The sequence below is a fragment of the Stegodyphus dumicola genome, chromosome 8, assembly GCF_044657685.1.
Source record: "Stegodyphus dumicola isolate Sdum_Otavi_A_Nest chromosome 8, ASM4465768v1".
Classification (NCBI taxonomy): domain Eukaryota; kingdom Metazoa; phylum Arthropoda; class Arachnida; order Araneae; family Eresidae; genus Stegodyphus; species Stegodyphus dumicola.
In genome coordinates, this window is record NC_140775.1 from 139,153,891 (window position 1) to 139,167,930 (window position 14,040).

The 14,040-nt window shown below is 34.7% G+C and overlaps 1 protein-coding gene across 3 annotated transcripts in view; it reads right to left on the reverse strand.

The window, feature by feature from the left end:
* Window positions 1-14,040, reverse strand: part of LOC118195202 (uncharacterized) — a 194,916-nt gene that overhangs the window by 41,906 nt on the left and 138,970 nt on the right. For 2 of the 3 annotated variants that reach the window (XM_035366461.2, XM_085822496.1), the window contains 5 exons: window positions 13,305-13,538; window positions 8,539-8,838; window positions 8,246-8,423; window positions 7,002-7,168; window positions 3,647-3,748 (listed from right to left, as the gene is read on the reverse strand). In XM_035366461.2, coding sequence (XP_035222352.2) covers window positions 3,647-3,748; window positions 7,002-7,168; window positions 8,246-8,423; window positions 8,539-8,838; window positions 13,305-13,538 — 981 coding nt within the window. The remainder of the gene's footprint in view (window positions 1-3,646; window positions 3,749-7,001; window positions 7,169-8,245; window positions 8,424-8,538; window positions 8,839-13,304; window positions 13,539-14,040) is intronic. The other variant, XM_085822497.1, reaches the window with a different exon arrangement.

The window sequence follows — 14,040 nt, forward strand, 5'->3', positions numbered from 1 at the left end:
ATCCGGAGTTACTGCATGCCTACATCACTGCATGTTGGCGCAACAGATATTTCCCAGCCGGCACGAAACTTGGTGAGGTGGTGCTCTTCCTCAAAGCGAAAAAAGACCCTAATGTACCAACGTCTTACCGGCCTATTTGCCTTCTTCCTGCCTTGGGTAAAGTACTAGAAAGAGTCGTCCTTCAAAGACTTAAACACTATATCCTGTCTGGACAAAGCATAAATGACAAACAATACGGCTTCATTCCTGGCAAATCGGTGGATCACGCGCTGCAGCACCTACGAAAATTAATAGCAAATAACAGAATAAATAACCAACATAGTCTCATTATCTCTGTGGATATACAAGGCGCTTTCGACTCGTTGTGGTGGCCCGATGTACTGAAGAGATTACAGGACATGGGTAGCCCTAAGATTCTCTTGGACCTTATTTACAGCTACCTAAGTGATCGCCGCTTACAAGCCACTACGGACGCAGGAGTACACTCACGTTCCATCAATAGAGGCTGTCCTCAAGGATTCTGTCTGGGTCCACTGCTCTGGAATCTTGTAGCGGACACAGCGCTGACCCTCTTTAACACAGATCCTCACACGGAAATACTGGCTTATGCCGATGACTTTTTGCTGGTAACCAAAGGGCACAGCCGCAACGCATATGAGACTAGGGCACAACAAGCAATGGACAAGATGGCCAAATGGGCCAATGACCATAAGTTAACTATTGCCAACTCAAAAACCCAAGGTATGCTTATCTGTCCAGGTAAGCGCCATCGAAGAACCCCGTGCATCAACCTTCATGGGAAAAATATTAAAATAGTCAGAAACTTGAGGTACCTTGGAGTTATAATTGACGACACATTGACTTGGATGCCACATTTAAAGGAGGTCAAGGCAAGACTTCACAGGATATTTCATTCCATGCTCAGAACAGCAGCACCAACATGGGGAGTTTCTTCGAGGATGCTTAAGACGTGGTACTCTGTAGTTGCTGAACGTATTGCACTACATGGAGCCTCCATGTGGGGCATAACGATCACTACTAAAATGGAGAATCTGCCACGCTCAGCACAAAGACCATTCCTCCTGAGCATTACCCGAGGATATAAAACCTCGCCCACTAATGCTCTAAACGTGATTTCAGGACTACCGCCTCTGCATCTCTTAGCTCAGCGCGAGAGTGCAATAGTGCGAGTGCTCCGACTCAAAGAGACAATAAGTTTATGGGATAGGACTTATGTTTATACTGACTATGAGCAAAGCATTCCCGAGCCACCTTGCCACCCGGCCGAATTCAATATCTCGATTAACTGCAGGTCACCAACGTGGTTCAACGCCACTGCAATCTACACCGATGGTTCCAAAGGAGAATGTGGCACCGGTAGCGGATACTGTGTTCTACTTGGGAACCAGATCTTAAAGACCTGGGAAAGAAAGCTTCAGTTTTTCAGGCTGAACTGATTGCATTAAAAGCTGCACTTGTCTACGCACTGGAAAATAACTATTCCAGTATATATTCAGACTCAGCCTCTAGCCTCCAGGCAATCCAAGGCAAATGTAGTAAAAATCCACTCGTCAGGGCCATACAAAAACTCTTACTAAGAACACCTAAATACTATAGGCCTGAACTCCAGTGGGTACCTGCCCACACTGGAATACTGGGTAATGAAATTGCAGATGCAATAGCCAAAAGAGCAGCAACTGACCTCCACGTTCACACACTTGACGTGCCTCTCCCGGGTTCGTTCTTAAAAGCTGAGCTCGAGAGAGAATTACTCAAACGTTGGCAACATCTGTGGGAGACAGAAACCACCGGCAGAAGAGTTTACAGATTTTTTCCAAAAGTCTGCCGGCTTCTAAAATCTGGCTCGTCTCACTTCACTCAGTATCTAACAGGACATGGTCCCTTCATGACTAACCTGCATCGCTTCAGACGACGCGAAAACGAGCATTGCTCATGCGGGATGGTAGGAGATCCGGACCACTATCTGTTCGCTTGCAGAGAGACCGCTAAATATCATCTTAGGCAACCAGTAGCAAACCACATCCATGCATGGGCCGAAGCTACTTCAAAAAATCGCAATGCATTGAAACGCATATGCGATTGCATAAACATTGCACGCATAATCTCAGACAGGCTGGAGTAATTCTCAGCCACCATCCTCGTCACCAGCACAGCCCCTGTATGCTCTGTACCTGTAGCGAACTAATTTTATCTTAAGTTAGCTTATTCGGCTTTTCTTATTCCCTGTATATATTTATCTTCTTGAACTGTAAACCTTGAATTATGAACCTTGAACTATGTATTTTGCCTTATTTTATGTATTGTTTCCACTGTTTTCCTTTTTTTTATTTTATGCATTGTTTTACTTTCTAGTATTTTACTTCTTGTTACTTTTAGTATTTGTAACCACCTATCCATTACTCTGTAAATATGTAACTGGAATTGTTCTTCACGCCCGAAATGCACCCTTCTTCCATCATGCGCTATCGTCTTCGTCCAGCATTTGTTTGCACTGCCCCCAGCAGTCGTCTTGAGCACAATATGTATTTATAAGTGTGTCTTTTGTTCAAGTTATTTCCGTCAGCGGGGCTACCTGGCCGATATGCTAACTACCCAGTGGACCGGCTGCCTCGCTGTCGGTGGAAAGAAAGAAAGTGATCTGCTGGCAACAGAAGGAGAGCATAGCTCTAAAATTAAACAAGCAGTTTAATGCATGAGTTAATCACATTTTTTTACGAGAACCATAATTCATTGACTTTTTTCCAGGATTTCTTGACTAAATTGTTTCGAGTCCACGAACCCCGACTCGCACTGAACGCGTCCTTTATCAATTTCTGTGACTCGATACGTATTTGGCCGGCTTGTCAATTTTTTGTTGTTGTTATTATTGTGACTTATCTCACTTGTCTGACAGTAACACCAGAACAAGTCCACGGAATTTATCTTGCAAAGAGTTCAAGATTGCGTCTGTGGTTGGCAACTGCCTTGAGCACAATACAGGTAACAGCATGACTTTGCTCAGTTCCACCCCCAGTTTTGATACAGAACACCCCATGGTTGAGGGACGGGTCCGAGAATCTGAATTTAAATGTCTCCCAAATAATCAAAAATGTATTTATTCTCAAACGATTACATGCATTTAATATATATTTAGTACATTTTTAATTCAGAAAAATAAAATTTAGTTAAAAATATGTACAAATGCCAAATTTACTTCCAAAACAGTTATCCAGTTTATGATCTGCTGTAAACGTAGATCATTTGAAACATTCTTGAGTAGAGTCTGTTACTTGGATTTATTAGTTTAGTCTCTACTCAGTCTCAAAATTGAGTCATTCTAAATTACGTCCTGCTAATTAATATTTGTTCCGATTTCAAGACTTTGAGTCAGATAAGCAAACTTTTGAGAAAGTTCAGAATTTCTTGAGAAGGATTTTAAGATATGTGTCATGAATATATTTGGATATAGGAGCATAATAGTTAAGATTGAATTTTGTAAAAACAAGGAGGATTTATTTAAAAAAAGATTTAAATTCCACTTAAAAATTTAGAGCTTTATGTTTAGTACGAAGCAAAATGTATTTTCCGTGTCTGTGAGTGGTGGGAAATAGACCGCTATGGTTAGACAAAAATTCTACAACTTTACCTTTTATGCACAACTCTTCCGAAATAGCTGTTTGTCCAATAGGCGTTGATGGCCATGTTAGTTTTGTTGCATTAATGATGGTTCTACTCCGCTGGCATGCCACTAAGAAATCACAATGAAAAAATAAGTTATATTGAACAAAATATTCTATATAAAATAATATCATAAAATGGGTAAAAGTGGCAAAATTGATTAGTTAGTAAAAATAATGTTAAAACTTAAAAAAAATAGGTCATTATTAATATTGGTGATTCATTTTTAAAATATGAACAATATTAAATGTGATTATAAACTTGTACATTACTGTATCTTATATGTTGTATGAGAGGTTAATTTCATAATCATATACAGTATATATGTCGTATGCTTCGGTGCATATATATATATATATATAGTATCTAATAATAGCATTTTATTATAGACCAGTGCTTTTTTGTGCTAAAGAAGCGCGAGATTATGTAAATTTAATTAGCATATTGAATTATTTAGAAAAACTAGTCAGAAAACTGTTTCCACATTTCACGAGTAGTTTTGCGGTATCTTTAATAGATCAATCATATTTGCAATGCGAGAAACATACATACATTTATGCAGATTCTTCATTATTTAATTTCTTTAAATGTAACACAGGGCGATAATATTTGGTGGCCACAATTTGAAAAGTGAAACGGACATTTAAAGTTTTCGACGCAAAGTGCCAAAACGAAATTAATAACACTTCTGAGCTAACATACTTTGGTCTAGAAAGCACCTTTTGGGGTAATATAAAATCTAAAAACTTTCAGATTTTCTTTGCTTTTTTATGTTTTCTATATTCTATGAGACTTATGGCAAAACGTGTGGCAACTTGCAAGAACGCCCATATTTGTTCATATTAGCAGAATACTCTGAAAGGTCTGATATTTGAAAGTGCTGTTCATTCTTTTCTCCCCTTCCAAAGGAAAGGCAAAGTGCAAAATTAGAAATGTAAATATCAACAGATGTTAGTAATTGCAGTATAGTTAATAAGCGAGCAAAGTTATTTCTTCAAAGGAAATTTCTCTACTTTGCAAGAACAAAACTACCTTGGAATCACCAAGAAGTGCCCCATAACGATGCAAGTGTGCTCATTTCATATGTTCTATGATATTTCAAAGAAGGCACTATGAATAGTCATAAATCTTAGTGTGATAAGGTCCAAGAAAGTCGTAATCCGTCAATAATTGGTACAAAATTCACTGTTACTAAACGTCGTGCCTATCGAGAATATCCACAAGATTCTCAGCCGCTCTTTCGCTTTGTCTTGATTAAACCTTTATTTTCCTGATTCGAAATCTATTTATTGAATTACAACTTTATTGAATGTTAAGAATTCTTAGTATTCTGGCTGTAACAATTTCAAGTCCTTTTGTGTAAAAAATAGGCTTATTCGTTTCTCAAAATTTCCATGTCCCAAAATGTTCACTGTAATATAAATCTTGCCTTTTGTTTTTAGACTAAGAAACAAAGAAATTGCTGGCACTACAGAATTTTATTTGAATTGGGTATTAAAGTTGCTTACTCAGATTTACAAATGTAAGCAAATAACTGTTTCAGTGCAATTTTAATCACCTTCACATCTCCATCGAAAGCTGTTCTGTGTTCACCTTCAAGAATGTAAAAAGAGAAAATGTTTGGAAACTTCTGACCTGCATTTGTATATAACGCAAGACCCATCCAACGGGTCACATTCCTGATATTGAGTGTCAATAATCTCGAAGGCCCAATTCTTTAAAATATGTATGGCAATATCTTTCTTGAACACTTTATTTACAAAATTCAGATTTACCTCAGTTTGAAATATAATTTCTTGCAATTTATCTGGTAATTCATTGTTTTCGAAGATAAATTATTTAAATTTTTAGATCATTTGAATGAAGAAATATTCAAGCTCTAAACTTCCAGTTCTAATTAGGGGGGGAACCCAAAAAGAGTATGAAATTCGGATCAATTTTTATCTAAAAACAAAGCTTTATGTTATATATAATAGGAGTAAAACCTCTGCTAGGAAAACAAAGACATAAGAGCTCAGTTAAATTTAATTCCTTCACTACACCCTTTCTAAAATGACCATGCATAGTTCCAGAAGATTTTGGTCATCTGTGGAGGTAGTTGGTTTAGAAAGGTGATATTAAATACTGATATATGTTTATATTCGAAGAAATATTGATCACTTTCAGATGTGTTTGTTCTGGAGAGGGGATCAGTACTGTATTTATACTATTTCTTAACCTTTTCTTTATCGCCCAGACGTTATAGTGGTTAGAAGAGCTTACTACGGTACCGAAGGGTCAGGGTTCGAATCCCGGAGAAGACATGGAAATTTGTAAATATATAGTGTCGGTGCGGCACGGCGGCACTCTAAATATGCGGCAAGCCAAAAGTCCTCTCGTGTGGATTGGTGAGAGTGGAGAGGGATGGGAGACTCCCGGAACCCCCTCGAGGTGCTCTCCATCAAAATTGGGGGTGGAAAATAGAAGTTCAACCTCTCTTCGGAGTAGGCTGTGGCAACCATTGTTTCATGTAATTATGGACACGACAAAACAACCTTCTCTTTGTCATCTAAGAACAAGGTAGCCTATTTATTTTTCAATTCCCTGCAAAAATCCTTCAGTGCACTTGATACGAATTGTTAAATATATCCGTCAACTGGGAATTCCTCGTTCAAGAGGAACAATTAAAAAGGCTCTATCCCCAGCACGAAGAAGGTTCAACGGGTTACCCAGTCCTATCGGACAGGAAAAGCACACGCTGATTCCTTCAATGTAGCGGGCGTGCGGTCCCGGACATCTAAGGTCATGACAGACCTGTTATTGCTCTGTCTCGTGCGGCTAAACGCCAATTGTCCCTCTAAGAAGAACGTCCGACTCGAAGGATCGGAGCGTCCTGAAGTATAGGAAAATTCTTTGAATACATTATTCTGTGCTCCACACAGAATAAATCAGTTCTTTAGAGTACAATCAGGTAGGTGACTGGCTGGAATACCAGGAAGATGATGTGACTTCCGCATTCAATTACAGCTACGTAATATTAGTATCACTACAGTAACTGCCTTCAGTGTACTGTAATTTTTCAAGCATTTCATAATCCCTACTTATACTGTACTGAGTTATTTCATCAATTTTATTTTACTCTTAAAGGTTTATTGATAATAAATAGATTCTCTATAACTCTTAGCAGTTTGCATTAAAATGCTTTTCATTTAGTAATTTACTTCTCAGTATCTGCTGATATTATAAATTACTGGCTATTTTTTTGTCATCTTAAATATCGTTTACTTTATCGGTATGTTTTTCTAAATATTTCAAATGCTTGTAAAAGTATAAAAAATAATAACCTGTGCTTCTGACCATAATGCTTTCCTTTGCAATAGAGAAAATTTTGTAGAATCTGTCAATATGCTTGTAACTTGAATTAAATGCTAGTTTTATTTCTTCCAATAAAGTTTCTTCATCTCCTGCTGATTCTGGATAAATAAGATGTAAATGGGTATTTACTTTAGAACTGAAACACAAATGATCAGAATTAGGAGGATCTTATACTTCTCAGTTGTTAGTAATAACAATTTTAGATAAAGAAAGTGAATAACGTAAAATAAAATACGCTTCAAATGCATAAAATAAAATATAACATAAAATGAAATATATTGAAACAGAAGATAAGAGTGATCAATCGATTTAAAAATTAAGATCCCCATTTCATAATCTGAAAGAAATTAAGAAATAGCAATATAATAAATATATTAATAATATGCTTACACACAAACAGGTGTTTTGAATTTTAAATACATACTAGTATTTTCCTTATTAGTTAACAAGTCTTAATGACAGCATTAAATTTTGCAACATTTGAATTACTCGATATTTAAATAAACACCTAATATGGCGAACCGTCTCTAAAGTGGTCATTCACAATTCAGGATAGTTTTTATCTTCTGTAGATGAAATCGTCTTAACGACGCGATGCTCAATACTGGTCTCTATTGATGAGCTCGAAAATACAGTCAGTTTTAGGGGTGATCATCTACAAGATTTGATTCTATACAAAGCAGGAAAAGAGTTGATAAAAGATTCCATATTCTATTATTAAACCCATATTAAAATTACTCATTTTACAAAGACCATTATAATTGTTAAAAATTTTGGAAAGAGAATGAATCTTAAAAAAAAATGGATCGATGAAGAAATTGATAGCTTAAGAAATATAATCTGAAAATCAGTAACATACACATTCAAAGAATAAAAGTGCAAAATATTAATTGCAAATTTATGAATGGCATTGGAAGTTTGAACCATGCCAAAACATTTTAGAAGATATATACAGGATTGTTCTCAGGCCACAGAATTTGAGCGCAAGCAAAATACAATAGAATGCGTTTTTTATTTATTTATTTATCTATTTTTAATAAAAGTAATTTATCACTTTCTCTTCCCTATTTTTTAAGGAGTAGAAAATTTTAAACTAACATTTAAAATGCAGTTGGATTTATTTTAAACTGCTTAGAATTCTTTTTCACTTATTGACTGAAAATGCAAGATGTAAAAATTTCGTATGCAAACAGAAGGTAAATTTGATATCTACCTGTGTACATCGTAAGTAATATTTTTAACTGTAATGTTCTGGACTGATCCAGGCAAGACCTTTGCTAAAGCTGAAAGAAATTCTGTCGGTTGTTCACAGCCAGAAAATAAAAAGCCATACCATTCAGACCAAATATTTTTATCTTTGGATAACAAAGAAAGTGCGTAAGTGTGCACTCCTGGAAAGTAACAAAACTGTAGTTAAGAAATCAAAGGCAATAACATAAATATACAACTTTATTGTGTGTTTCATAAGTAAAGCATTTAAATTTTGCAGATTAAGGATAAACATACCAGGCATTCTGAAGAGGATTTTAGATGATACGATTCTTTCAAGCGGTTGTTCTTTTTCCACAGAACACCAATAATAACCTTGCAAGGCTATACTCCAAGGGAAAACAGGCACTGTTAAGCGTGAATTATCTCCATCTGATGTGACAGAAGTGCCATCTTTAAACCAAAGTACGCTGTTGGTCAAATACCAGCCACTTGGGACGCAACGGAAATCGAGTATTCCCAGCAAACTAGTTTCGTTTTCAGTTGATGAATTTTGTGTCACCTGAGTTCTGTCTTCAATGTATGCAACTGTTGGACCTAGAAAATTAAGTAAAACAATTAAAAATTTAAAATAATTTTATGCAGTTTTATTTTAAATGTAGCATTATCTATGAATTTAATGCAAAATAAAAGAAATAGTATTTATGCTAAAGCATGAAATCTCTATATGAGTTTAATATTACACTATTTTAACTTTTGCGACTCGGATTATCTTAGAATTTCCTCTACGAAGGCTTTTTTTCTTTTAGACAGGCAATCATCGTGTGCTTTATCGTAATCAAATAATCCAAGGTCAATCCATTAATTTTCAGATTCAGCTAGCTGAAAGAGTATTTTCTTTGCCATTTTAACCAAAGCATGCCTTAAATTACTCACAAGAATTAATAATGTTAACAAAGAAAAAAATTAAACTATTTCATAGCACATGTGAACTCCATTATTTCCCATGCAGCTTCAAGATTAAGAATTATTGAGAAGAATGCAACGGCCTAATGAGATTAATACTGGACAAAACCCGATTTTTTAAGTGCAATTTAAAAACACAAGGTTTTCCATTAACACGCGAAATATTTCAAGATTCTTTCTTACAAATAAACTAAACAATTGATACCAAATTTTATTAGGGTAAATTAAAAAGACGCCCATTATTATTATTATTAATATTATTATTATTATTACTTATTTCTTAAACGCTTAGTATGTTAATCTTTGCTGATGATGTGTCAGTGGGAGGATTTACTTTGCCAGACTGAAAATTTAGACGAATAAAAACAGCGACGACTATCTGTTTCAATAAGGCTGATGACGACTATCTGTCATCAGGCTCACTACTACAGACACAATTATCGTGATAATTTGCAGGATTACCTTAAGCCGTTACCTGACAGTTAATGTTCTAACAATTCAATTATGATTCCTTGCTATCTACAATAAGACAACTTTAGATAGAAAAGAAGACAAGATAGTGCGTAAATACTATGATAATTTTCTTTTACAAGTTAGAATCAATTTATATGATTTTCAAACATTAAAATATCTGTCATCGTCGAATTTGGCACAGAAAATGTATGTGATGAGACTCGTACTTTACGCTTAAGGGTTTAATCAAAATTTGACACAAAGGAAAGACATAATTCGCGACAGTATCTCGATCAAAGTTTTCCATAAAATTGGATAAAATGCTCAGGACGATCAGATGACGAATTCATAAGGTAGCCACCTCCTTTTTCAGATTTAATCCCTATGGCTTTCGTTTTGAGATTAGTTTAAGACGCTGTTTTTGTGCATCCACTCCTCCCTAATCTCTAGGTTCTTAGCAACGGTATCACCTATGACACCATGATATATGAGTCATGGACGAAATGCACTAATTCCTAGATGTCTGCCCTATCATAAAAGATATGCAAATTAAGTATTTGTGATGTATATAAAAATTTTTGTCTCTTTGTTTCTGTTTCACTAGAACAAATTTTGGTACCGCAATAATTTCTCCGAAAAATGTATTTGTTATGAATTTTCAAAATGTTTCATGCAGTTATGAATAACTTGTAATTGAATACCATCAATGTTAATCTTATATTTAGACGTCAAGTGAAATCTTTACATTTAACACGGTGCCCGCCGAAAACATCGCAGCAAAAACATCGCGTACGAAAACCTCGTGAAGAAAACAATGCAAGGGGAGAACGTCGTAGTACAAACATCATGGGAAGAATGCAAAGAAATAGAAATAAGAATAGCAAATAGAAAGCAAAGAAAAAAAACCCCGCAGTTCTAAAACACATCGTGGTACAAAATATCGTGGTTGAGAATAAAGCGGTTCGAAAACTTCGCAGTTTAAAAACATCATCTCCGAAAATATCATGGTAAAAAATACAGTGCCTACAAATCATTGCATGACGATAACATCGCACATACGCGTTTTTCAGGTTTTAAAAAATATAAGTGAATTTTCGCATAATTATTTGGGAATTAAAATTGACACTCCTGGACATTGACACTCCTAGTTTATTAACAAGGGTTATTAATAAATTAATATATTTTTATATTTTTTTCTGATAATTTTCATGGAAAATACAGTCTAAAAATGTTTAGGAAAAGGAAGACAAATAACTGCATAAGGTTACCTTTATACAAATTGCTTAGTTAACTATCAAATTATTTTCTTTCACGTTCGTTAATCTGTTATTGTTTAAGTGAAAATTATATCTTGTTTTGTTGCCTTTTATTCTTGAAGTGTCGTTGACATTTTCACTCTCTTTTCCTTTTCTTTCTTGCGCTCCCAAATCATTATGCGAAAATGCAGTTATAACTTTTAAAACCTGAAAAATGCATACGCGCGATAATATCGTCATATGATGATTTGTAGGTACTTTATTTTTACCACGATATTTTCAACGATGATGCTTTTAAACTGCGAAGTTTTTGAATCGCTTTATTTTCGATCGCGATATTTTGTACCACGATGTTTTCGAACTGTGTTCATGTGTGAAAAGTGATATTTTCTCTTTGCTTTCTTTTCTTCTACGATGTTTGGCACCACGATGTTTTCGCCTCGCGTTGCTTTCTCCGTGACGTTTTCATTCACGATGTTTTCAGCTGTAACCTTTTAACATACCGTACTATTGGTCTTTAATTTTAAATTCAAAGGTTGAAATGTATTTTATATGATTATATAAAATGATGTTTTGATAAAGCTGATCTTGCCCTATGAAGAAGATCATTGGTATGGCAGTAATTTTGTTGCGGAAAGTTATTACAAAACTTGCGGCGTAAATCCTCAATATACACTAATGGTACAGGTTTTTGTGCATGTAGAATTTCATAAATTAACTGAAATTACAGAATTTGTTTACTTGACACTATCCCTTCCTGCATTTCTTGCATCTTGCAGATGCACTTTTTTGTTCACGGTATTTTAATCTCAGGGTTAAGGAACGGTATCTAGAAAGTTTTCCTGCAACTTATTTACTGGAACACGCAATGTAATGGACATGTGGCAGAAAATCACCAGCTTAATTTTTAAACAGCAGTAAAAGAGTGGAAATCATTAAAGATTGTATTTGGATTCTTTGTCAATATGCAGTGATCTGAAATCTAAGGAGGGTTTTCAAAATAAACATTTCTAATTTGAATTTTTCTGAGCAGAATGTTTTTTTAGTGTATTTTTCGTGTTTATTCTAATGAAAGCAGTATGAAAAATGATATGATAATTGTTGCCGCCAAATATTATTGCCCTGCATTATTTTACAATAAATTAAATAAAGGAAAATGTGCATGAATGTAATGATATGATAATTGTTGCTACCAAATATTATTGCCTTGTATTATTTTAAAAGAAATTAAATAAAGGAGAAATTCTGAAATACGCTGATTCCTTTGATGTTCTAAAAACCTTTTACATTCGAAGTAACATAGGAAGTGTCTTATCATCGCAAAAATAATAATAAAAATTTGGGGTACAGACAATTTTTTATGGAGAGGGAAAAATTCATTCGACTTTTAACATAGACAGTTGAAGGAAGAAGTTGAGAGTTGATTAATTAGACAAGAAGAAGTTGATTAATTAGACATTTGAAAAATATTTAAAAATGACAACTCTATCTGGACAGGTTATTTTATTTCTGAACTTCCCAGAAATATGACTTAGTACCTTTCTTCATTAGGTGACGAAATCATTTATATTTATTACAGGGTTTTATTAAGGCAGCTTAGTTTATCCCCTTGTTTGATTTTAAAAGGTTAAATCTTCAAATTAATATCTGACCTCGTTTTACAAATACGAGTTTCTTGAAATTGTTTTTACATACATATGTATGCTGACAATGCAATATTCTACTGTGTTGCAAAATTTGATAGCGAATTTGTTTAATTTAGGCTATATATACTTTTCATATATCGAAATTCAAAATTCGAGCTTCTATATCCCCATGTTCGGGTGGAGGATTTCGTTATTTAAAATTTGATGGCTCTGGGTACTGTCGTTTTTTCACAATGCAAGAAACATACCTACACTCATGCACATCTTCCTTTATTTAATTTCTTTTAAAATAATACAGGGCAATAATAATTGGTGGCAACAATTTGAAAAGTGATTCAGCCTTTTACAGTGATTCAACGCGCAAAATCCCGTTTCGAGGTAATAGCCCTTCTGAGCTAACGCTCCTCTGTGCTAAAGTCTTAAGATGAACTGTTTTAGTTAAATGCGCTAAAAGGCTAAACGGAAAATTTTAGCTACCATTTTTAGCTCTTGATCGTACGTGACTAACAATAAAATCGTATAGCGTCGATATACGAAATGTACTAGGAACTGACGGAATTCCAAAGAACAATTAGTATTCTTTGATATTTTATTAATTTAATATTGATGATAATTAATGTTCACGCATAGTAATCTGAGTGGTCGTCCAGGTTAAGTTGTCACTATGAGAGGATTTTACTGCATATACAATAAAATAGCACCTAATCGAATATTCAGTATTTGGAAAAATTGATGAACTTACGAGTATCTTTGCAATTATGTCTTTCACAAATGTATCCATGTGTGGCATCTCTATTGTCCAAGTTCCAACGAATCTTTTTGTCTGGAAGTTTCCTAAGAGATAATAAGCCATATGAATTAACAGCGCTAAAGTCTGTCCGTGAATCCCAATCAACAAACTCCAGCTCAGTGCGATTTGAGTTCAGCCATTTAAATCCATCACCATCGTGTACTAAATTAATCCACCATGAAGCTGCTGGAAAAATTCAAATTTCAAAATTAACATCCGTTAGATAAATGTTTATCGCAATTCTATGCAAAAAAGGCAATAATCTTTACTTAATCTTAAGTACAGGATTCCTATAAATTATTCGGACATATTTAAAAAATATCACGAAAATCAACGAATTACGTCATAAAAATTTGATTTGTTTCTAAAGACTTATCTCAAAGACGAATTTTAATCGGCATACGATATGTTTTGGTTCAAGTTTTGGCACTGCACGGTTTATATTGTGAAAATGTGCAGATCCAAATGCATAAAAGATGTGAATCAACTGACAGCTCATCAACTGACAGCTGATGATGAACTGCGACATTATTAGTAGCACTATATTATGCCTGAAAATACACTACCCAATATTGAAAATGCAACACCAAGAAGGAGTAACCATAAAGTGATGAAACTCAGCAAATAGAGAGTAGCAGCAACGAACAATAAGTGATCTTTATTTCGAAATGATATACGTAATACAGAG